The sequence below is a fragment of the Chanos chanos genome, chromosome 10 (genome assembly GCF_902362185.1).
Source record: "Chanos chanos chromosome 10, fChaCha1.1, whole genome shotgun sequence".
In the NCBI taxonomy this organism is placed as follows: Eukaryota; Metazoa; Chordata; class Actinopteri; order Gonorynchiformes; family Chanidae; genus Chanos; species Chanos chanos.
Window position 1 is genome coordinate 18,537,257 of NC_044504.1, and position 26,741 is coordinate 18,563,997.

The following is a 26,741-nucleotide window of genomic DNA, read 5'->3' on the forward strand; positions in this document are numbered from 1 at the left end:
GCAGCTTTACTGAGCAGACATTTAGTGGCAGTGCAATTATGAGGAGCAGCCTTTCTGATAAGTCTGCCTGCGAGCATTTATGTCAGGGCAAGCTGACAGCAGTATCAAATGTATGATCGAGCCTTCTCGGAATGTTGACTAAATCTCTTCTGTCCTTCATAACAACCTCAAAAAAAAAACCTTCTGAAAGAAAAAAAAAGTAACTGCAATGTCACAATGCACAATCCCGTGCATGCAATTACACCTGACATGTGGACCAAAGACTCTACCATCACATCTACCCTTCTTTTATTTCTCTTCTGCCTCTCCCCTCTATCATTCCCCCTTCTCTTCTTTCATTCTCTCTCTCTCTCTCTCTCTGTTTTCCAGCATGTCCTTATCGTCCTTGTTGACCGGAGCATCATTCTGCTACCTGCTGCAGAGCCCAACTTCCTGCATTCCGCCCATAGCATGCGGGCAGTCATGCAGAACGCAGCGCAGCCGGGGCCCACAAATGATTTCCCAACATGTGTTCCGAGGGGTTATTAATAAACGACATGGGCAGAGAGCACGGCCTGGCCTATCCAGAGGGAAGGTTGGAAAAAAGGGCTTAAATGGAGTGGAAATCAACAGGGCCAAAATAAATGTGCATTTCTGTGTTTGTGTGAGAGACTGTTAACAGTTTCATTAACGTCCAAGCCCAAAACCAAAACAGCCCTTTTTTTTCCCCTGTGCCAATCAGTACCATGTAAATTCTGTGATTTGCTTACTTATCATTCTATTTCAAACCTGGAAAAAAATAAAAGGCACATTCAAAACATTTGCATCATTAACATGTGTAAACTGCAGCAATCAGTTTAAATTTACGGGGCAGGTGAGAATGCTAAACCAACCCGTAACCCTTTTAGAAAATTGTAACTGCAGTAACTTTGCCATAATTGTATATAATAAAAGCGGCCCATCTGAACAACAATCATACATAAAAATCACTATTGGCACACACATGTGTTCACCCATTTCAGATAACCAACTCAGCTGTGTGTTTAAATAGCATCACTTGAGTACTCCAATATTTTCTCAAATAATACATAGATTTTTTGCATTCAGACTTTTGCTAGAACCTTCCAGTTATTATTTCTTCACCTCTGGGGGCAGCAGAAACTGTTGGTGTTGGGGGATACACAGAACTCAACAGCTAAGCACTGTTAGTTCACTTGAAAGCGGAGGGGCAAAAAAGGACATCCTAAACTTCTTTAAAGCCAGCTTTATCAGAGTTTTGATCTATGTAAAAAACAGTGCAGTTCACACATTCCTCCATTTATCAATCTCTTTTTCATCCCTCACTCACAGGAAGGTGAAATGCACGGGACATCGCATGCAAACGCATACACATCTACTCATTTTTCAGCCAGCACAGTCCTCTCCCACTACCACATGACCGACAAAAGAAAAATCTCAACCTGTGTATTAATCACATCAATAAAAACACAGCAAGTGGTTCAACACAGCCAGCTGATTGCTGGTTTACATGCTGTATTCTCCTTTCTTGGTTCTCTCGCTCACTCTCTCGCTCTTCTCCACCAGCACAGTCCCCACTGTATATACGACTTAAGTCTCTTCCCTGGTGACATTTTTATACTTGCCTTCATTACATTTATGGTCTTGCGTCCACAATCGCATGAGGAAGAACTAATACATACTATAACACATACTATAATGCATCACTTTAATCTCTTCTATATAACCAATCATCTGCCATAGATATTTACCCTTCCTCAGAAAATGCAGTTTTTTTAAGCCTGTCGGAATGTGGGAACTGTTGGAGGAATAAATGCCACTTAGAGACTATCTAACCAAATACCATCTGTACAGTGGCTAAGCACCAATATCTATTCAATGTCTACACTGCAAACATCATCCAACATCAGTGCTACTGCAAAATCACAGTCATTTGGCAGCTTTTCTAATATCCTCATAGGTTTCTCGTTAACTACCATCCAAACTGTCCATCTGCCAAAGTAAGTATGCTCAGTCTAATCTGAGTGGAACATGTGGTAGATAGGTTCAGAGCCTTGTGTTGAATTATTAAACTCCTAGCATTCAAATAACTTTAAAACAGCACCAAATCCAATCACCCTGCTGATCATATCTCATCTCTGTCAGTTGGCCTGTAACATACATTACATAAAATCAAGCTGCACACAAGGTCATTGCAGTAGCCTTTGTCAGCATGTCTCTGAAAGGAAATAAACCAGAGAGACAGATAAGAACATATGACTAGCCAGCTGTTTTAAAGATAGCAGGCATTACAATAAAACCTCTGTGTTTCTGCTTGTGAATGGATGATCTTTTGAGACCTCTGAACATTAACTCTTAGACTGAATGTAGATCCCTGATCACCATGGCATTCTTTAACATTGACTGGAATCCAGTTTTTAGAAATCCCACGATGCCATGATCTGGCAGAGTGGATTTAAGATTTAGCCCTCAGTGAAAACACACATGCTGACCTTGGAGAAACTTAGATTCTTGCCTATAATACCAAACAACAAAGACGAAACTTTCCAATTAAATGTGGTATAGACTTGACTGAGAGTTGATATAGCACACAAGGACATAACTGCAAACTGAACCACTGGAATGGCAGTGCGAATGTGATGGACAGATAAATGAAATATAATCTCAGGATGAGAAATGTGTCTAAGTTCCTGATTTTCTCTGACTCCTCAAAGAGTCTGTTTTATTTTTCAATTATCATCATTATTATTTCTCTCCCTGAATTGTTATTGAGTGAAATGGACTTTATTAGTACAGCGTCAGAAAAAAGAGCAATCAGTGATACCATTCCTTTTGAAATGAGGTCAAACATGAATCTTAAATCCCATTCAAACACACAGAAACACTTACTCTCAAAAACGATTACTATGACACCAATGGGAGGGAGTTAAGACTTGAAAACATCCTGTCTGCAGAGTTCACCATTAAAATCTGCTGCTGCTCTTGCTTGTCACAAACCTCTCTGTCAAGAGCAAATCGGTCACACGTGACAACGGAGCAGAGCACTATGGGAATTCATTGTGCTTCTGGCTGTGGTCATACTCCCTTTTTAATGTCCTAAATTTCTGAAATGCTTCAATTGTTCAAAGAAATCCATCTCTAAATCGAACAACGGCCCTGAAGAAAGATGTGTGTGTGTGTGTGTGTGTGTGTGTATAAATATATATATATATATATATATATGTATAAAACCAAAACTCATTCTTTGTCATGGAGACCAGCCAGTGGGTACACAGCATTGTGAAATTTTCGAAATGGCGGTTAGTTTGAACTCATCAGAACTGGCACATGGAACTAACAATCTGTCGGGTTTTTACCATTTGCAGCTCTAATACAGTTTTTTTTGGTGAAATCATTTGGTGCGTTTTGCTTAATATAAAAACTTACATCCCGGGAGGCACGCTTACTCCGAGGCAATTTGTAAGCTTAATATGGAACTGCCTCTACTGTAAACCCCTGGTGGAGTGTCTTTGAGTGACTGGGCAGGTTGTCTTGCATGTCATTACAGTGATACTAAATTCAGAGGCATGACTGTTGAGACAGTTTGTTGGTCTTATTGATGGTTCTCTCTTGGTCTTCTTCATTGAAGCTCAACAAGATCGGTTCCTGTGTGGCATGCCCCTCCCACCAAAAAATCAGCAGGGAGCCACAGCAGTGGTCTCCACAACACTGCAGGGCGAGACTCTCTCTGAGAGCCTGCATCGCTTCAGACTCCTACAGAGACAAAAGGGCTAAAACAGCTCCACAAAACTGACCACAAAGACTGAACTCTGGAGGTTTGTTTTTTGATCAGTGTTACCTCAACGGCTGAGCCTCATTACCCATCATGGCCATGTCATCGTAGAGTCTAATCTGAAACAACAGTGTAATATCTGACCCTCGCCCTCTGACCAGTGCCACTAAACATTACAGCATCAGCCTTCAAAGCCGACAGGCCTGACACACTGCATCAATCCCAACGCTTGCTTCCTCGCCAACTCCACTCTTTTCTGGAGCGAAGGACACACCGCTGGATGAACGCAGAGAACGTTTCATTTTTTTTTCTAATATGTGTTTTCTGCAAGGAGAGCAAATCTAGAAGGGACAGGAGGTTGATGGATGTGGCGGTGCAAGGCGTGGGCTGAAGTGTGTGAGGAGATTCAGCACGCGGTGCACCGTCGAGCCGCCAACGTCCACATCAAACAGCAAGCCGCTCGGCATGCATAGATCAACGAGGACCGACACACCAGAGAGAGGGAGCTGACAAGAAGATAAGCGTGGTGCAGACAGGTCTATCTATCACGCGTCTTTATCCCTGCGTAAAGGCATTTTTTTTTTTTGGAAGTCTGCAAACCTACACCTTGCCACGCATGAACAACAAGTTTTTTTTTTTTTCTTTTTATCCCTCTCTTATCCTCCTTTCCTTCACTTTTCCGGTTTGCAAATTACTGGGTAAAGCACACTGCCCACGGGTCACTGCTAATGTCTCTCAACCATACACCCACAAGATGTGGAGAGAATAGAAATATTTAAATTTAAACAAAGCCTTTGAACAGCATCTACCTCCTAGCCAGTAGTCAACAGACACCGTCTCAGATTTCTGACAAATACAGCTGAGAAAAATACTTTTTACACATGCAGAATGCTTTTCAGTCTCACCTAATGGCCAATTGATGTAAGAAAAAAACCATTATTATTGAAAGTTTTACAGCTGGAAGCACAGAAAAGTAGACATAATGTCTGAGCTTGAAAAGTGTAAACTGTGATATCTTTTGTGATACTCTCACACAAACAAAGTAAATGTCAGCCAAATTGTATACCATTAGGGGACCGGTTGTAAGGTGATGAAGATTTTAATCATAATCTTTCTATGAATTTGATCACTACAGCAAACCACTTGCAATTTAAACAACACTTTTGGATGAGGTAAGAAAAGGAATTATTCTCAACAAAGAACCACAAATGCTTTAGTGTACTTGTGTCAAGCTCATTTATGTATGTATGTATGTGTATATCACCCACAGACAAATCTACTGGTAGTTGCCTGGCATCTGCTGTGTTCATGCCTGTCTGTAAACCTCTGTGAATCAATATAGTCGACCTTTGCTGATGACATCACACAGAATTCATCATTTGTCTGAAAACATTAAGAAAACTGAAATACTGAAAGGGACAGGCAGGCAAGGATGCCCTGAGGCTTTCATACACTGCATGGAGTAGACTTGGGGAAAACAATGGCTTTTCTTCAACATCAGAACGGATCACAAATCCAATACGCCAGTCAATTGCTTGCTCGCTCTATAAGCTATTGAATTAATTGAGCACATGGCCCTTTGTGTTAATGACATGGGAATAGGTGTACTGCGAATATCTCACCTCTTCCAAAACCCTTATATCCATATTGGCTTGTAGCCGTTTACAACAGGACATCCTGTTACGCCCCCCAAACTGACATCAGCTACAGAGAAAATCATCTGATTGTGTGGGCTCTGCAGACATAAGGGCAGCCAGACAGACCTCCACTGATAGACTACGAGGGGTGAGTCAGTGTGTGTGTGTGTGTGTGTGTGTGGAAAGACAGAGAGAGAAAGGGATGCCTCCAGACAAAAAAAAATGAGAAAAAGAGAAGGAGAAAAGGAACTCGATTAAAGGAGCTCTGCTATGCTTTGCATTCCAAACGATAAGCCCAAACACGTTCACTCTGAGTAATCCGTGACAAATATTCAGTTACGTAATCCGCGCAACCAATACCCAGCCAATGCTATTATGTTACTTGAAAAACATGAAGGAACTTTAAAAAATGCTTATGATCGTCACGTATTTTAACAAGGGGCCTCATCCTCCAGCTCAAGGACAAGCTGACTTTAAGTCCTGTGAGTGTGTCCGGCACACTGGTGCTGTATGTTTAGGGAGGAAGGCAATGTATTGTGGCATCTCAGAACTTTGCGGCGCTAGTACACTGACAAGTGAATATCTGAAAGAGCAATCTTTGTCCTTTCTTTAGAAAACAATTTTTTGAATAATTTAAAATGAAATCAGGGGAGGCAAATGCATTATCGGTGTGGGAAGCCATTTTAGAAGAAAACAACCTTATTGTTTGAATAATCTTTGCAAGTGAAAAAATGCAGTTAAGTACAAAATCTAATGCGAGAGGGAAAATAATGGTTTCATAGTTATAACAAAAATAGTTCCTTTTTGTTTCACTTATTTGATTTTATTTTGTTTCTGACCATTAACATCTAAAACACAATGACTAGTCATCACACTAAAGGTTTAAATACGCCGTCTGAAGTGTACTGAGGTGCAACTTGAAACATGAAGTTCCTCCTTCTATCTCGGAATCAGCGGCATAGTGTTCCCCAGAAACCTCTTCCTTCCCGATTTCAAAAATAAACACATTCAGGAACAAACACACATAAATTTGTCTCTTTTTTTCTCCCTCACAATGAAATCGTGTTGCAGTGAAACAAGCATTTCTCTCTGTCTATCTCTAACTGCCAGTCAAAACATCACATAACCCTCTGGGTCTTTCTACAGCATGAAAACAACGAGCACTTGTTTTGCACTTTCCCTTTTACACAAACTTACTTAGAACCTTATTTAACACTCAAAGCTTTCCATGAAAAAAAACCCTGACTTTCTCTCTCAAACTTCACATTAACCACAGACACATTCTTAAAACAAACAGATAGGCGCACAGACAAAACAAGCGCACCGCTGTTTGTGTACTGTAAACAGGAACTCCTAACGTCTTCAGAGCTGTTGTGGGTTGACAGAGATCACTTAGCAAGAGCACTCCAGAGATTTTGAGCCTTTAGAGGGGTCATTAAAAAAATGATTCAGTACTTTAGGACGAGACTGGTGAACGACAAAAAAACCCAAAAAAACCCCCACTGTCGTTCAACGTTGATAATAATAGACAGTGTGCTTCCGTCAAAACGGGACAAACACTATAATCCAAACCATGTGAGAGACTTTGAACCAAAATACAGCAAATATTGCAACTGCTAATATGAAATGTGAGGAGCGTGCTCTGCGTTGATTTTTCCTCATGTTTCGAATGAACTACCAAATGTGTTCGTGTCCGTATGAGCTGACTCAACTTAACGGCCCATCTCTTCTGAGAACGCTTTCAGGAAGAATTGCAACTGTCACACATGGAGAACTTCTTCAATGAGGTTAAAGCCTTCTCTTAGGGTTCTATTGTTTGCTCAGAAATGCAATTCATACACAATTAAGTTTATTGCCAAGCGCCGACTTTTCAAAGAAAAGTGCGTATCTCCACACAGATTCAAAAGAAATCTTGGAGAACTTGCAAATGCTGTGTTTTTCATCGCACATTCGTGATAAAATTTTAAATGGCTGCTCTTTTCAACACCTCATCCATTGAGACAGACACAAGTATTCATGAAAGAACAGCTTGCACTCAGACAGAGCCATGAAAAAAAGAAAGAAGAAAAAGATCTGACTACATGCAACTATGCATTGGCATTTCAGACTATGAGCTTCTTTGTTGTCTTACACAGTTGTGGCACAAACAAGTGGCATGCTTGAACGTGCCCAAGTGATTCCTCTTTACCAGTGTGGCCGCTGTACCCTGCCTTCAAGACCTGCTGCTGCAGCCAAACTTACCAAAGAAAGCCCAGAATGTAAACAGTCAGGCAACGGACACAGGAAAACAACACTAGGCCATGCCGTTTCACATCTAGACTTTTTATATTTAACACCATGAGGTGGGACCTATTGATCTGTGGGTGAAATTTGGAGGTAAAATTAGACAATGGCAAACACAGTATTCAGATATGCAGTATATCATCAGTATATCATGGTGAGGGCAGATACTGTTTAAATATTATCCTCTGACAAATTCAAAACAGGAGGAGCAGATATCATTTTTTATGTCAGGGAATACTCCAGACTTCCCTGCTGACACAAGGGAGCTCCTGGGTGGTGGTGTTGTGCCATCTGACCATTCATACAGCCTGCTTCAGTCTTCACTGTGCTGCATCTCAGCCCTTAATCCAACCTTTAATCATGTACAGAGATGCCCTGTGTTAAGGCTCATGTGGCTGATGAAGCTACATTAGCCTTTCCAGGACTTCCACAAGTACAATGTGTTTATTATATAGCGAGATAAACAACTGTTTTCATTTACTTTAAGCCTCTAACTATAACAAATCCACAACAGCAATATTTTCTCGGAAATCAGTCACTCCAAGAAATCAAGCTATTTTCCTATGTACTCAGCCTCAGCTGTTCAGAGCTGCGACCAGTTGGAGTTCAAATACAAGTGCTGAGCCTGACTGGTCCAGGTCTCCCAACATCTGACATGCCTGTCATGTGTCTGTTAGTGCCCTGTAAACTTCTGCTTGAGAGGAGCTGCCAATACCATGACCAGAAAGGGTTGGATGATGACCACAGGGATGTGGTCAAGTGTATGAAAGGGGGGTGCTAATTATTGGGAAAAGGCCACAGTGCTATTGGCGACTCCAGATAATTTGATTCGATTGTCTTTGTTCCAAACACAAAAGGACACAGTGGCCCTTTTTCCTGTCCCCAAGCACGGCAGTATGTAGATCACTGGGCTTCAGCGGATTCCTGACTGGGTCACAGAGAGAGGAAGAATAGCCTGCACTGCTGGGGAGGCCATTGTTTCTGCGTTGGAGGCCACCACTGTGGTTTATGAAGGGTGAGAGCTTGGAGAACTGCTTTGTAATCAGATAATTGGAGGTTCAGATCCCAGTGGGCCACTGGATCAGTACTCTTGTGGATTGCACACAGTAGCAAGTATAAAGCAAGCCTTGCATAATGTTCCACATACAGTCAAAAGAGAGGTTGTAACAATGGCTTAAGCACAATGATGTTTGCCCTACCCCACTCAATACCCCATTCCTGCAGCACCTTTAAACTTTAAAGTCTACAAGATCCATCTCAAAGGTTAACAAATCTAACTAGATGTTCTCAGTGATAAGCTCTGGAGGAAAAACACTAATAGGCCCAACCTCTTTTGGCAGTACTCTGTAGAGCTTAGGTGACAGAATCAATGGTAATAACAACACTAATTTCCTGCCTCAGGACAGTGAAAGAAAACTCTCCATGCCACTGTTCTGTGGCTCGCATTAACTCAGCTGCAAATTGGACCAAACCATTACCTTACCCTTATCACACATTTTACAGAGCTGTTGTGTTGCTGTTTTTGCAAGGTTTACCATGTCCTGCTGCCCAGGCAGATTGATGTGAATGAGTTTGAGAGGTCATGGCACCACTACATCTTGGCTCTTGTGAGGAACAACACATAATGGTTGAACAGACAGACGTCCCCCAAACATTTTCATCGGCCAAGCCAGGGGAGAAGAAAATAACACACAGCAGGAATGCAGAGGATCTGTTTACAGACTTCTCAGTAGCCACTGAGATTAATTACATTCATCATCCCAACAAATAATCCATTAATGTGCATACCAATGAATAAGAAATCTTTAAATTTCAGTGAAACCCTCAATTGTTTTTCCTTGTGTTGTGCATGTTTGTGCAAGGCCATCAGTGCCTAACGCATCAACTCGAAACGGTTCAATCACTCTTTATTGTGCTGCTATGTTGTTCCCGGAGGGAGTGAAAAAACCAAACTCAAAGTACAGTACTTTCACGCATTCCGATCTTGGGTTTGGCCCCACCCCCCACGCTCTCCTTGAAAACAGGACATTGTTGAGCCCGAACAGAAACATGTTGCTTTTGGCATGAGTGCCTGCTCTCTCCCTGCACACAACAGGCCCTGCAATTAGCATGGCCGGCTCCCCAGAACAAATATTCTTCACTGTAATCCTGCCAAAGCTACAGAGAGACACAGCTCTGCAGCAGGAATGCCAGGCATTTCCTTTAATGTGCTTTGGCCTAGCTGGGTCAGAGGGACCAACACTCACTCAGTGAACAAAACTTCCTGCTCTTTCGCTCTCCCTCGCTCCAAACCCCCTCCTTCTCATATTTCAATCTTTCTCTCTCTCTCTCTCTCTCTCTCTCTCTCTCTCTCTCTCTCTCTCTCTCCCTCTCTATCTGCTGCTGTTGTCCATTAAAGAGGCAGCATTTTCCTGGAGGAAAAAGGCAGGTTTGCTCTCTCTCTTGCTCTTACAATGCTAGGCTTTTAGCTACATTTTTTGGGGCCTCATAAGCAAACAAATTGTTTCATAATCATCCCAGAATGGAGCTTCTAAAAGTGGTCAAAGGTATTTACAGAATTACCCTAACCGCCAGGTCAGGAGGCTAAATTGGGGTTGGAAGGCTACCGTTCACCTCCATGTTAATTTCAAATACAGACCCCTCTGCAGCAGCTAGGTGATTTCCCATGTTACTCACTTACTACTCACTCACATTTCCCGGTTTCCTCAGAACTCATTTGGAATTTTAAGACAACTGATCACCAAGTTCAACAGAAGGTTTAACAGTAACTCCCAAGCAGAGAAAACCAAGATAGCACTGGTGAGTGCCAATGATGCTACGTGTTGTTTGAAAGGCCCCAAACAAAAGCAGAAAATGTGTACTTTCGAACGTACTTAAAGTTGAATCTGTTTTGATAACTGACCTAGACAGAAAGTGAGAAATAACAGTATGAAGCAGTGGATAAATGTTAACTCTTCAAGCAGATGGGGGTGACCTTAGATGACCAAAGCACAGAACCATTACCATAGCATTTAAGCCTTTGCTTGGGTCCTAATGTATGTGCATCATGTCAAAGTGTCATAATTCTCCAAATCACTTTTCATCATTTCAACCCACAGGTCAGATGATGATTTACTGATCTGACATTTTTTTTCTCACCTAGAGGAATTCTGGTTAGACATCAAAGGTCAACATATTATTTCAGTTTTACTAAGGATTGATTTCCTGTTGTAGGACCGATCCACAGAAATGTGTCTGTCATTAAGGGCCATTGAGGAAAACTGAGAGTCCATTCTCAGTTTTGCTCTGGCCTCTCAAGGCACCTTGCACATGCTGTGTTCCATGATCAAATCCACTGCTGACTTTTATCTGTCATCTACAGTATTTGCTCAGCATATGCACTTGCACATGTCAACTTACTGTAAATATCTCGCATTCCTCACTGAGAACAATGTTTTTCCCCCCACTCACTGAAGGAGTCAGTGAATGATCTGTGAAGAAAAGTCCATAATTCAGCCCTGTTCCATTTTGGCTCCGTGTTTTGTTTAAACAGAGTTCTGTCTTTTCTTCCCACGACGGTCTACGGTGTGAGGAGTAGAGTTGGAGTGGGTGTAAGTGGTGGTGTTTAATTGTATTACAAAGACGGTTCCACTTCAGCGTGACAGAGGCAATTGCTTTACGTAAAATCAATAAGATCTCACGGCATCTGCCGATTCCACATGCAGGAGCACAAGCTAGGCGGGATGAATCATGACAGCAATGTTTTTCTTATGCAAAAGAAAACAGTGTAAAACATTCCGTTACGACACCAAAAAATTCATCCATCTTCCACCACCCTTTGCAGCTAACCCAAACAAATACATGATGATAGCGAAATGGTAACAAATTGGCTTTACACAAGTGCCAGAAAATGAATCACTCTCTAGAGTATGGCCCTATTATCATCCCCCAGTGGATGACATAGGTGGACAGGCTTTTACACACTTCTTTTTTTTCAGTAAATCCACAGAATACAAAAGTGGCCTTCAGATACAAAGCAGCATGGTTACTCTGCAAAGTGGATTTATAACTTTCTGGAACATTTCCTACAATATATCTAGCTGAAAATAAGTCTATTTTGTTGTCTTTCTTCAACTAGTTATGGTAAAACCCAAGCAGACATACACAAACACACACACACACACACACATATATACTTATTGCTTTGACAGCACAACAGCCACCAGCCTTTACACGATCTTTTTCACAGAGCTGGACTGACAGAAACACGGGTCCACCACAGCACAAACAGATAGTGCCCACCGCTCATGAAACACAATGAGAATAAACAAGTGACTGCAACACGACAGATCTGCAACAAAACCCCTGAACACAAGCAGTCAAAACAACATCACAGCTCACTATTTGAAAGACAAAGCAGCAGATGGAAACAATTAAACCGACCAACAACATGCTACGGAGCTGCAAAAGGTACACCTGCAACAATAAAACACCAAGAGCCATCACCCGCGTTGCTAGAGACTGTTGTGATAACAAGCATATAGTTTTGTGTTTAATTGCCAGTTTGCTGCCGGCTCACACTGAATCACACAAGCACATGCAAAGAACACGGCATGTATCCATCGGGGAGCGACCACATTCTTCAACGCAACATTAGTATTCTGATAGCCTTATGAGGCAAGCCTTATCAGTTCCTGGCTAAATAAACCTGTTTGTTTGTTTAATCACAGACGTTCTGTAGAAACTTGTCACATAAACAACACATTCTTCAACAGCCTCCCTCCACCCCGCTTTCCCGAAAGAAAAGGGAAAAAAAAAGGGAAAAAAAGAACATCAAAATAAGATAAAAATGTTTAGCTCAAGGGATTTCCAGAGCCGTTTTTTCAGAGGGAGGCCCAAATGACCATGACACGTAAAGCAAAAACCGTGAAACAAAAACATGTGAAATCACAGTGACATTCTATCCCCTCAAACAAAAATGACAATGAAATGATGTTTCAAAGGCTCAACAGTGCTTCAGACGGCTGCTATAATCCTTCACATTAAACTCTGGACATTGTTTTAATCAGACCATGGACAAGAAAGATACAGATATCATACATTTACATAGACATTGGGGAAAAACAGTTCCGAAATAGTCCTACATTCAAGTGAGGATGATACTTTAATCTCTACATTTCAATTTTCAATACATTTCTCTCGAGCAAAGTGGTTCAAATGATTCAAATGTTAAATCGCCTGTTGACTGATGATAGAAAATTAAGGACTTTAGCACAGCAAAAGGATGTGTCGTACTTATTACTGATCTTTGAGAGGCGAAGAGAATTCTCTAACTGAACCATGAAGACAAACAAACAAACAAACAAAAAACAAAGGTAGAAAAGGCCAAGAACAAGCCATAATTCTAACCTTTTAATTAACAAGTGTATATCTTATCGGGATGATCTCACTGAATGGGTTTGTCACAGGCTGCTCACAATAAGTAGTATCTGACATGGATCAATTCAGTCTTCAGAATACCACAGTGCTTTGTATGCATTGCCATACTGCGAAGGCAGAATTAAAACATGAGCATGCTTGCACACTCTCTTCTGAACTGGCCAAGCAGCAGAGGCAGAGAGAGAGAGAGAGAGAGAGAGAGAGAGAGAGAGAGAGAGAGAGAGATGTGTACCTTCAATCTTCTTCAGGGCTGTCTGACAGGCTTCCTGGCTAGCAAATTCAAATGGGTTGTTACATGTCCGTACACCGTCACATTCACATTTGCCGTCTATGATGTTACAGCCGGTGACCAGGTTCTCATTGCATGGCTCAAAGCCCAAGAGCTGGTCATCATCCCAGTTCTCATCTGCTCAAGGAGGACACAGACACAAAGACAATAAAAAAAATGGATCAAATTCAAATTGAGTAGAACATCCTTAACCATTAAGGATGAAAATCTTCCACTTCCAATGTTCATTAACATTATCCTACTTTTAAGAGCTGTTTTATCAACTGATAATAGGAACCACAGGCTTCAGCAATTATTTCAATAAACCGATTAGTTCATTCAGATTAATTAAAGTAATTGAACAATTATCATAATTTTAAGTTGTGAGATGCAATATATAAACCACTGAAACCCCCTTTATAATATATGAACCTAAACAGACAAATCAAATGCTAAAAACAATTAGCTTGCAGTTTACAAGTCAATTATACTGTTTTAAAACAATGGGTTGTAGACTTCAGTTATAACAATCTTAATCTCTCATTGTATTCCATCAGAGGAATACAATGAGAGTTCACCCTACTCACAGTTTGGTTTGTACTTTTGGGCAACAGTTTGGTTTGTATCACAGTTTGGCTTGAAATAAAACTGAACCAACTCAGAACTTAAGTTTTTCTTTGTTTTTTAATTTAAACATATGGAAATGAGCATATTTAATGCAAACAGCAAGACAGCTCTTCTAAAAATAATGGATAAATTAAGGAAAACACATCTTCAGCACCTTTTGTTTTAAAGGTTCTGCTTTAGAAAATGAATATAGGAAAACTGAATTCGAACAGTTAAGGCAACGAGTGACAATAAATAACAATTAGTGAAATAAATCTACATATTTGTACATTTATATCAAGGTTCTTCTTGGGGGGAAAATGGCTGCAAGCAAAGTAAACTCGAGCATCGGTCATTTTTAAGCTGTTCTAGAAAATCAGTAGCCTGCAAGAACCCTAAACTTGAACAACGGACTGTGGCTCTCGCATGCCATTTCAGCAGAAAGAGACACACGTGCCGAATGTAAAATGATGACCGACTGCTCTGACCTTTTTCTGATCAATGCGCAGTTACCTCGATATAAGAGAAACAAGTTCCCGATTAGAGAAACCTAAAGATTAGCTCTACTTTATTCATTTATGCGGATTCGTATATTCCGATATAATTTATGATATATTATTTATGGTCTGAGTAATGACACCATGTGTTTTGTTATTATCTGAAATGGTAACTCAGTCGACATTGTCATTAAAGCTGTTGTAATCGTCCGCTCAGTTACCGTATATGCACATCGCACGATAAGCACGGTGGATATATATTCTCAGTGAGATATGAAGAGGAAAAGAAAAGGTGTAACGGCTTCAAATTAGCATGAGATTAATGTGATTCTTAATGATGAGATGCAATGTACTAGACATTCTCCAGTAAGAATATAAACTCTCTGTGATATGGCTTCAGGGTTGGGGAAAAAATCGCTTAGAATTGTGGTAAAGAAAAAAAATCACGGTTCACCACACACTGAACTGAACTGAACTGAGAACTACAGAACTACAGAACCACGGTTTTCGGTTTCAGTACAAAAACGTCGCAGTCTTACAGTCCATATTTAAAATGAAAACATAACACGATTATGTCTAGTGTTTCAACTATTCGTCTCATTGTACGTTCCTTGCTTCATTCTCTCATTAATCTAACGAGCTTGTCAATCATAAGACTTCTTAACTAAGGCCCCCTGACACACGAAAACATAATTAGGATAACCTTAGGATAACAGCGTCGATACATTACACTGGAGCTGCCAAGCGTTGGTAATGAGGTTACTGGACAGAAGAAAAAAAAATATTGCTAACTACAACCAATTAACTGACAAGGTGAACTATCTGGGTTCAGTAATGAAAGCGAAAGAAAGAATCGCGTTATTCATACAATGATATGTAGCTTTTCCATACCACAGTGACATTTCAGCATTGCCAGCCCATTTCAAAAACAAGAACAACCTCAAACCTCCAAACACTGCTATCTCCCAGCAACATTATGAAGTCTTATTTACAGTGCAAACATACATTACTGATAGAGAACTGGTACCACAGCTCTCCATGTGTTCACCTTATCAGTGTGCATGCATGTATGTGTGTTCAGAGGGAGAGCAGTTCTGAGTGTATACATTCTGACAGTGTCTGTGCATGCATGTAGGTGCATTTACGCGTGTGTAATGGGACTCTGTCTCTGAGGAATGTGGCCTGCTCCCCTGTCAATACGGGCAGTTGGATTTCTACAGACAATTCTTTATTCACAGATTTCTTAGAGGTATATATTGCTTCTAGGAAATTCCCTGCGATATGACAAATCAAGAAAATATAGGACAATGGCAAGTAAGCCTATGTAAAATCCTCCATACAAAGCCAGTATGTGTAAATTCCCAGTAATGTGTAAAGTGTTGAAATGAGCTTTTCACCACAAAGTCATCCTTCATCCCTACTGTTCAGTATTAAAATCTTCATTCTTTGTTTAGTCCAGATGACATGACGAAAATGACTAATATGACTGCACGATTAAGATGACCTCTGTATCTAAAGGTCATCCCTTTAAATACTTCAAGTAGGGAAAAAGTAAACAATGGAAAAACGCTTCAGCTTATACTGGATTTGAAACTACTCCAGAAATTTTTGTCCAGTATTAGATACTGCAGCCAGCAGGAACAGCCATGACTTTAACCACTGGTGAGTGCCGTGGTACAAGTGCGGCATGGCTTACAGAGGAAACCCTCTGAACCAGCCCTGAGGTAAGGTACACAGCAGTGTGCTCACAGCTGGCCCGCATGACAATGGCTACACAAAAGGGCCGTCAAATGTCTGTAAGTCATCGTGAAAGACACAAGGTCTCCCATCATGTCTAACTGCTGATGGCACAAGAGAGACCTCCACTGTAGCACTCAATGTGGCTGTTTACGCATGTGGACGACCTCCAGCCCGCTCAGACTGTCAAGACTGCACCCGGATGTTTCAGTGCTATTTTCCTCTTGACTTCTGCTAGTGTCCTTTCAGCTATCAGGGTGAAAGCTGCAAATAGCTCCTGTCAACCATTGCCTCTTTAGTAACTAAGCAAGTCTCTGCAGACCTCTTCAGGTCACTGAGCAGCACAAGATGGATCTGGCCAAAGTGGTCCTGGCCAAACGAGGACTGCCTGTCCCCTGGCCCGTATTTCATCTGGTAAAAACATTAGTGGTGGTCCACCATACATACTCAGCCTGGTTAGAACCTACATATATGGTTCACTCTAACACCACTGCTGTGGCCCAATGCATGTTGCCACTCAACTCTCACATGGTTTCCCAGACCATCTTAGAGGAAGAGTGCAGTTTCAATTCCATCTCTCAGCTCTGGCAATCTCAAAAAGATTTTGTTTATAGCTACTGGGGTTCGATTTCCATGTCTTGATGAGAATAAGCATATCCTTTAAAGGTATGTTTCTGTTGAGCCAGTAAGCCACAGAGCACAAACAGAAGCACAAGAAACTGTGCAAAATTTTATTAAAACATTAACTTGTTCTGGAGTAGTTGTGTAGTGACCATTATGCCCCCATAATAACATATTTAAGGATGTAAGCTGCCAACCTCTGCTCTACAATAGCAGCGACAGCTATTCCAGGAAATGACAAACAGTACTTACATGGAAGCCACTAAGATGCTTAAATGCCACCTAACATTATGGCTAAAACATTAAGCTTATAATGAAACTGAAAGTCAGCTTTAGCCTGAAATGACAGCTAATAACTGGGAATGAGACACAGCAAGAGCTTGGGTATCGGATCCTCAAAGCCTTTGTTTTCTTCCAATATATTGCAGAGGCACCTGGTAGTTATCTAAGCAGGAGTCCTTCCTGAAGCAAGTGACATTTGCTAATTTGCATCAAAAGCACTTATTAATTACTATACTGGGAAAATAACACTTTTTTTCCGCACAGAGCAATGGTTAAAATCAGCATCATGTGAGGAAATACAAGTATATACAAAGGTTTATAAAAAATGTGCTAATTAAAAGAAGGGAAAGAAACTAAGACTATGATCTAATTTTTGACAAAGCACAGTGCATGTTTTTAAGGACACACTGTAAATACATTCTATTGACCTCATAGCTCTGTACTGCTCTCGTCATTCAAATATGGAGCACCTTTGGAGTGACCCCTTGTCCTGAATCCATTTTCCTACCCATCACTGCTTCTGAATGACAAACCCACACATTTCTATCAACCCCTCCAGGCCCTTCTCTCAGGACAGAGAGAGACTCCTGGGATGAGCGTGACAGGGAGGCTATGGATGGGGGTAAACATTTCCGCTTGTCTTCACTGACTACATAAGACAACCTGTGTTCTCAACAAATTTAATCCAGTCTTCACCATTCCTCCTCATGGAGAAAAAAGACAGGCACAAGGGCAGGCATCCACTGTGGCTGATTGTGGCATTCAATTTTTGAGAGAGAGAATGGAGGACTTAAGTCTAAACTGAGTTTTTTTGTTATTGTTGTATTGTTTGTTTGTTGTTTTTTTTTTTTACAGTCTTATCAGGGGAAAAATCTGTAAAAGTTAGCAACATCATAAACACTAGAGAGCATATGATGTAAAATCAGCTCTACACACAAAAGTTCAGGGTTGCATTTGGACATCAGGAGATGATCAGAAGATGATCCTGTTCAACAAACATACTGATCATAGTAATATGCCATGAAGGTTTCGTGATGGAGGCAAACTTGGACTAAGCAGACCCTGAGTTCAAATTCCAGATGGGAGACCTGAAGATAGCTTCTTGAGAAAGCAACTGGGGTTTAGTTTATTCAGTACATATCCAGCTGCCTAAATGGATAGTAACTCAATGTAGAAATGTGAACTATGTATTGCTGCCATAGATGAGGGTGTCACTTAAGCAAATACAACATCATTATTTCTCTCAAATCCTCATGCCATAGCTTGCAAACAATGTGAAAGGGGGACCATGAAAAGAATGTTAAACAGAGCACGCGAGCCGGGGCGCTTGCTCTGTCTCTGCAGGAGCAGCTATGATGCACCTATTTCCCTTTTTAAGACTTTTTTGAGATGAGTTGTTTCTGAGGTACTGCATTAGTTAAATATCAGGCGGACAGTCTGACAAGCAGCTGCTCCAATGAGCACTCAGATATCCTCGTGGACAGCCAAGAGCACACATTCCAGAAGTGAACTGTAAAAACAAGGGAAGAGGATGTGTCCTAGTTCCCCTTCACTTCATACGCTTCTTCCTGACTCAACACCGAGTATGCCTCTGCTCAAATCCTATACTGGATTTGGACACACTCCAGAAACAATCTGTGTAGAGAATATGTTTTAAAGTGGGTTTTTTTTCTCTCGTGTTATGGTTAAAGCTATTATAGACAGCTAATTATACAGCATGCAGCATCAAGAATATTGGCAACACATCCTGCCACATCCATTCAATTTGTAGAGGAAAACATGCCGTGACAGAGACACATATTTTAGTAATGCTTCCCAATGTTTTCGGAATTTAAGATCTCAGCTTCACAAACATCGCTTTACTTCATTGCAACAAGACGACATGACTATAGCTGAGTGTTCAAAAAAGGCTGTGCAATAGTAGCGGGTACTCCAGATACGGAACACCTGTGTATGTTCCATACTGCACTGCAGTGATAGTGAGAGATGGTCCAAGGGCAACGGCTACCTCGGAGCAGCAGGGCGTAATGTAACTTCTCTATCAGGGAGCTCCTGACTCAGCCAAACATTACCATCGCCACCCATGCTAACTAGAGAACTGGGACGTGACACATCACCTCCCAAAGTGGGCTCATCGTCAGGATTCCAACTCTCCTTGATTGGTGTTGGAAGCGAATCAGCTGGTACCAAAGGGCGTCTCATAAGGGCTGTTTAGGGATGTGTTGGGAATAATCTTCTTGGACACATGCACTCACTGTGAAAATCCTGCTGAGAACAATCTAATGGTTTGGAATGTGCTCTGACTTATTGGTGTGGGCAGGGTGTCAACCGCCAGCCTGACGGAAAATACTAGAGCATAGCATCCATAATTTCTTGTCGTCTAGTTATGAGTAAATTGCAAAGAACACTAAAATATTCACGGATCATAGTTACTCATGACAAGTTGCATGTCCCGCCAAGATGTTTAGAAAAAGAGAAAGCATGTCTGAGGTGCTACTGCAGAACTTAATGTAACAGTTAGATTTTTTGGTAAGTGATTAGAGGTTGAAGGTGAGAGCTACAGGGCCAGGGGTTACACAGTCAAAAATCTTCAGTTATGATCGTCTCTTTGATCTTGATCTCCCTCAGGCATGTCTTTGACACCATGCACCGCTAGACTTTCTTGGCTGGATTACATTAGATATCCTCTGAGATTACATGCCAAACGTCTGAGACGCCATCAACATGTTTTCATTAGCAACCATGCTGAAACACGACCCAGGACAACTCACTGACTGTCCTCTAACTCTGTTAGACTGTGTTTAGGCCTGAAAAAATAGCAGGCCTCTTTGCTACTAAAGGCTGTCTCCATAGCTCTGTGATTAGATATCACAGCCCTCCCAGTGTTAACACACTTAGAATTCAAGACCTGAACTATATATAAGAGGATGGAAAGAGATTTATTGTCAGTCAAAACTGGTGTGTTCTGTCAAGGGGTAAAGGAGAGTGAAGCACACAGGCGTTTGATCATTTTATGTTCCCAAGCTCCAGGTATTCTTTGAGGACACTGCTCCAGAGAATCTCATGATTACTGAGATTAAATGTATGAGTAATGACAGTAAACATCCTCAGATACACTGACCTTAAGAACCATTGTCAACAGTGTTCTTGACGGCGTAATCGCAACATTATCTGAGTCACTTCAAACTGTCACTTCAGTCTTTCAAAGAGAAAACATTTGTGGTTCCAGGTTTTTGCGGTGCACGTCCTTCGTTCGTACGATGTAAAATACACGGGCTGACGCGCAAGTTGAGTTGCATAGCAGACATTCCAATGAAAAACCAACAAGCCTCGGCGGAAAGACTGGGGCTGGCACCACGTCCAAAAACAGCACGGAATCCGTTAGCAATACCCCAAAGAAATGGAAAACCGACATGCTGCAAACACATTAACCAGCTCATGCTCCCTCTCTCACTAGAGTATCTCCAACCACTGAAAACGTGTCAAGGGCAATTGTTTCTGAAACTACGTGAGTGATGTAGGAACTTTACCGAGGAGAAGCCCATTAATACAACTACTATCCCTGCTCAAGATCACGATTTCTAATAATACTAATAATAATAATAATAATGATAATAATTTTATAATGATTACCATGTATATTATCAGAGTGTCCCTCTATAGACTTAAATTCAATACATGATGTGGCTGAATTTCCAACTAATAATGTACGTGGAATATTTAGCTCAAATCCCTTCCTGTGTTTCACATAATGAATTGTGTTAACCTATTAACAATTTTATGTTCTGTAAGGAAGCTCAGTATTGCCTACGGCGCGGACATAAAATGGATAATTATGAAGCTGGTGATAAAGCTGGACATTCTCATTCGTCTAGAGCAAAGATACTTAAGAACTTTTGGTAACACGGGTTTTATTGTGTATTTTGTTTAATTTAAAGACATATTGCATATACAGACCTTCACAAACTCCGACTTCATACTGCGTGATGGAGCCGCCGTTTAGAGGTGGTCTGATTACGCACCGAAGCCCCCGGTCGCAGGTCCCGTAGAGACCGTAAACGCCGCCACAGCTCTCGTTCTTCTGCTTAGCACAGACTGAGCAGCAACCGCAGATCCCCAGCACCACTGCACCGGAGCAGTTTTTGGGCTCCTCACATTTAGACTCGTCACAGGGCAGACATAAAAGCGCCCGGCTGTTCTCCGCGATCAGGATCATAAGTTGACTGATCAGAATGCATTTCGCAAGAAGGTACATCCTGGAGGAGGCCATGTAGGAAAAGTGGAAAAATATATCCAACCCACCCCCCAATCCCCCTATTCTATACTGCGAGAAGAAATCCAGACAAAACGCTCAAGCAGACCAAAAACTGCTCCGCTGGAGCATGTGTAAGGTTCGCATAAAATGTCTGTTTTCTGTCGTGTAGAATAATGTTCCGTTCGTGAAAACTTTTGATGAGGTTGATGAAAGCCACGAATAAGGCGATCCTTTCAAGTGTACAAGTGGAGAACAACTATCCCACGCTGTATATCGAGTACATGGTTTATGCGTCACGATTTCAGCGGAGTTCCGACAATGTTGTTTTCAGATACGAAAACTTTCTTCTCAGTACTCATGCGTCTCACTCTCTCTCTTTCTCTCTCTCTCTCCCTCTTCCCCTCGTAGTCCCACGGTCTCTTTTTGTGCAAGCTAGGGAATTTCTTCCTGTTCAGCGCCCTCGGAATCCCGAGGCCAGTGTGCTATAGTTCCCCTGTCCTCTCTCGAAGAAAGAGCAGTCTTATTAATTTGTCGCTGGCAGTGATTCACTTAGTTAAGCTTGTTGAGAGAATATGTTTCCTGGCTACTATAGTGCAATCCGCGTCTTTCTGTCTCATGTTTATCGCTCTATAGTGCGGATCTCCGCCTGCTGCGCGCTCACAGACCAGTCCCTCACCGTGACCTCATAACGGAACCACTCCCATATTGCATTACTTTGCTCCATTGGGTAGTCCATTCCAGATATGGAACGGGGGAAACGAAGACACACGAAGGAAAAAAAAAGTCTGCTATACGCACTTCGTTATTGAGGTGCAGGTGTGGAATGTTGGGCCCGTAAAGCGCAGAAAGAATTTAAGTGTATACTGTAAGTCCCATCTACTTAGATTGGAAATGAATGGCGCGTGGGTGGGGTGGAGGGTATGTTTTCTGTAAGCTTACACAATATGCTTTTGTTCACACACGTCAGATATGCTGTAGTCAACTTTTAAAGAGCGGCGGCAGATGGCGTTTGCTTTAAAAGGCTTTTATATTATTTCGGTTGAAAGAAAAGCATAGCTTTTGGCACAAATAACATAACGGGTGTTATTTCTGAGCTAATAACAATATCATTACAACAATTACAGAGCCTCTGCAAACAATTAACAATAACGGGGAGGACTCTCCATGGGATACACAGGAATTCTGACGAGAGTTTCTGGAATTTAGGCACAAGACAAATTTGCTTTAGACTCAGATGACGTTTCCTGAAGATTACTAAAATTATCTCCGATTTCTGCTCAATTCTATATGCATTTTAAATAATCGCGAATCACTATCTGATTAGGAAGTTTTAAAATAGGGAGACAAATTCTCCAGCATTATATATCCCTCTGCTGATTTGGAACAGACTACATTTCTGCTGAGCCTTATTTTCCCTCTCTCTTCTTTCGTATTTTGCCATTGACATACATTGTTTCAGACATTTCTGGAGCCAGGTTGAAAAGGGCAACTTTTTGTAAATGTGAAAGCCAGCCAAACTCAATACAGCAGGTCGGTACAGATTGGGCAGGGTGCTAAGAGATTCAGTACGATGCCGGGCACTGCTTGGGTTCATTGATCTATCTTCCCGGTGCCTCGGCTCTTCTCACTTACCCCCTGAAGTGCTATCAGTTGTAATAATCCTGCAGGTGTTGAGTGATACACAGGCATAATGCCAAAAACACAGTCCTTCTGTTGCCTTAAGAAACCATTGATACTGACATCTCAAAAGAAATCTGATCTGCTTGGATACTGCGTGCCATTTTCTTCCCTTTTTTCTGCTTCTTTTGTGGGGTGGTTCAGTGGTACTGGTTTTGGCAGCTTGCCAGTTGTCAGTTGTGACTGCCATGAACCACCTGGCACTATTTTGTGCCACTCATAAAGGCTAGTCAGAGGCCATGAATTGGGTCTGAGTCATTGTTTGAGGCTACGTGCTACCTTGGACGGATGAGATGAGATGGCTGTCAGTGCTTTGCTCTTCGTTCATTTCCTGCATGCAAGACTTGGGCAAGTTTCTCCCTGGAGGTCTTCAGATGTTCTTGATGTTCAGATTTCTGTTTTATGGATCAATAAACCACAATCTTGTGCTCTACCACATCGCGTTTCTTTACTTTTTCCTCCTTAAACTTGACAGGCATTAAAGATCGTCTCTTTGAGGTTGTGACAAGAGAACTTTTGGCCTTCCCACATGGATGCCACAATAGATCAACCATCAGTGAAGAAATCATATCTGTACTGTACCATCTAGTTAATGGTACAATATGTTTTCCTTATAATGATTATCAGAGGTAAATGTTTATCTACTGATTAATAGTTCAGATCTTGAAGTGGAAGAGGTAACTTGGGAAATGTAGGATGACAAATGAATGTAGTAGAACAGTATCTCTGTCCAGATAATGAATCATAAACGATCCTTCCATCATTTATGACCTCTTCCAGGAAATGACTCTGACATTGTCAGAAAGAGTTAACAGAAGCAAGGATATGTGTTGTTTTAATCAAGGTGTGTTTAATTGTCTAATGAGATCAGGTTTTGCCTAATTGAACACCCACTGTCCTGGCACAGTGTTTGTTGTGATAGTTACAAGAGAGAGAACCGCAGGGGCTCATGCAGTCCGCTGAATGCATAATGAGCCATCCCCCATCACCCAAGTTTCTGTCACCACATACTGACCCCTGCAAGTTTTCTCACGTATCAAACAATCGTACAGATGCCAAAGTTTATCTGAAATATCTCTAAAATGAAAATTGCTTGTGCAAACGATAGAATATGAGAAAGCCTTATGTGTTATGCTTTAATGAAGGTAAAGCCTGTCCAAATGCCTTGGGAAGTATTTTGAGTATCAGTTGTCTCTAGCAGCTAAACCGCCTCGTCCATTCTGTCCTGTCTGAAAACATCTGTAGCAACACTACTGCTCAGATGGAACTCCTGTGGTGAAACTAGATTAGACACACTAGGTCTGGTCATTGTGAACTAAGCCCACTCAGAAAAAACATTGTCATCTGAATCTTCTCTCATTAGCTCTGATGGTGTGAGGTACAAGGAATAGCTTGTTGACCAGTTTATTACTATTATGAACAAACACTCTAATATAATGATAAACTCAGTGATTCAGCCAGCCCTTAGAGCTATGCATTCTACTTAATCATCCAGAATGGTTGCATAAACCTCAGACCTGCTTATGCAGATTCAATACTCCCCACACTCACAGACCTGCTTATGCAGATTCAATACTTCCCACACTCACAGACCTGCTTATGCAGATTCAATACTTCCCACACTCGCTGACCTGCTTATGCAGATTCAATACTTCCCACACTCACTGACCTGCTTATGCAGATTCAATACTCCCCACACTCACAGACCTGCTTATGCAGATTCAATACTTCCCACACTCACAGACCTGCTTATGCAGATTCAATACTCCCCACACTCACAGACCTGCTTATGCAGATTCAATACTTCCCACACTCACAGACCTCCTTATGCAGATTCAATACTTCCCACACTCACAGACCTGCTTATGCAGATTCAATACTTCCCACACTCACAGACCTGCTTATGCAGATTCAATACTTCCCACACTCACAGACCTGCTTATGCAGATTCAATACTTCCCACACTCACTGAATGATCATCGAGCAGCACCTTCTCTCTTCTCTTTTGCTTAGTATGTTTCACAGATCTTGGCTGACAGGCAGCTATTGTGGACTCTACAATGTATGGTGATTCCTTTATCTTTCTTGTGCTATTCCCCACCACACTTTGTAGTATGTAAATGTAATCTCTGTGGATAGCTCTTTCGTGGAAGACTCCGTGTCGAAGTCTGATGATTTGATATAGTCTTTCAGCAGAGATGCAGCTGAACTGCTGTCGTGTTCTCAGAGGTCAGTGAGAGGAGGAGCAAAGAGATATGTTCCTGGATAAACCACTGGAGTATCTTATCTTACATGGACATCCCCGGGGCTGTGTGCACTAATATGGTCTTGATACTTTGTCTTTCCATCAGTGATGTACTAAAATAGTTTTCACAATTTATCTTTTTTTCTATGACTCTCCACTCTCTTTTGCTATTTATGTCCCTCTTAAGAATGCACTGAAGCTGGCTCATTCATACACACATACAGTGTTGGGGTAGATTTGAAACTAACTACACTAATGGGCATTATATTTTATATTCCTCCTACATCCCCATTGTGCTTAAGAGTTTTCTTTGGCATTTACTGCTTTGTTTGCCTGTTTTCTTTTCACTTACACTGAGACAATTGCTTAGATTAATGGCATACCTTAAATTAAATAACAAAAGCCAAAGCCAATATACTTTATTTCCAACAAAAGGGGGTTGGGAAGAAGAAGGAAAAAAAAAAGGAGGAGGGGAAAAAAACAAATAATTAATGTTCACACAAGGAGTGGCGGCTGAGATTCATGAGGCAATTTTATCCCTGAGCCTGTGAAACGCGGCAAGGCCGTAAACGCCGGCCCGGGGAGCGGTGTTTGAGCATGGAGGAACAGTGATGACGGCCAGTAGAGTCATTGTGACTGGAGCGTCAGCTCTGCAGGCAGTAGGCTAACTGCACCATTAATCATCCGCAGAGGCGGATGCTGTGCATTGCCCAACGCACACCAGCAAAGAGCCGGGCATTTATCCCAAAGTGTTCAAACATCGGGGGGGCAGTTTTGAACCGGCCTGCCCCCTGTCTGTGCAATATATGCTATCAATTTATGTTTTTCTTTTTTCTTTTTTTTTTTTTTTTCCAGCAGACCTGGAATGTGTTATTTTTCAAATCCCCGACAATAATTCAGAATAGGCTCTGTTGTTTGTGTTTGGTGTACATGCTCTCTGTTTTACTTTTTTCAACTGTTGAAATTAATCATTTACAGTAGGCTAAAGGCAGAACCCTACAGAACAAGTGCCCCCCCCCCCCCCCCCCACCTCAATAACCAATTGGCAAAATTCCAATTGCCTTTGAAGGGTATAATGCAAGCAGTTGCCCCCATGTGGTTATAACAGGACATGTCTGGTACCACACTAAAACTGCAATATGTGCGCCTATGGCGTGAGCCACTGGGAAAAACCACCATGACAGCAGTCTAATGTTGAAAGAATTTACATTGAATAAATGGTTTGTGTTGGCAGAACAATTACTTCATAATTGAGGTGGGGTGCATTGTCTGGAAGGCACAGAAAGCCCAGGCTAATGGGTTTGCACTCCAGTGACATCCGGCATTCATCTAGAATCATCTGTGCATTCCAAACATCCCAGCCATTCTCCAGTGCTATAAGGTTTTAGGCGGGAATGTGACAAAGATGAGCACAATAATTAACAACAGATCTATGTGGCTGATTAT

At 41.5% G+C, this 26,741-nt stretch overlaps 1 protein-coding gene across 2 annotated transcripts in view; it reads right to left on the reverse strand.

The window, feature by feature from the left end:
* Nucleotides 1–21,965, reverse strand: part of crim1 (cysteine rich transmembrane BMP regulator 1 (chordin-like)) — a 66,660-nt gene extending 44,695 nt beyond the window's left edge. For both annotated transcript variants that reach the window (XM_030786306.1, XM_030786307.1), the window contains exons 1-2: nucleotides 21,076–21,965; nucleotides 13,340–13,513 (exon numbers count right to left, since the gene is read on the reverse strand). In XM_030786306.1, the coding sequence (XP_030642166.1) occupies nucleotides 13,340–13,513; nucleotides 21,076–21,388 (487 nt within the window). In that variant the 5' untranslated portion in view covers nucleotides 21,389–21,965. The remainder of the gene's footprint in view (nucleotides 1–13,339; nucleotides 13,514–21,075) is intronic.
* Nucleotides 21,966–26,741: the final 4,776 nt, after the last annotated feature.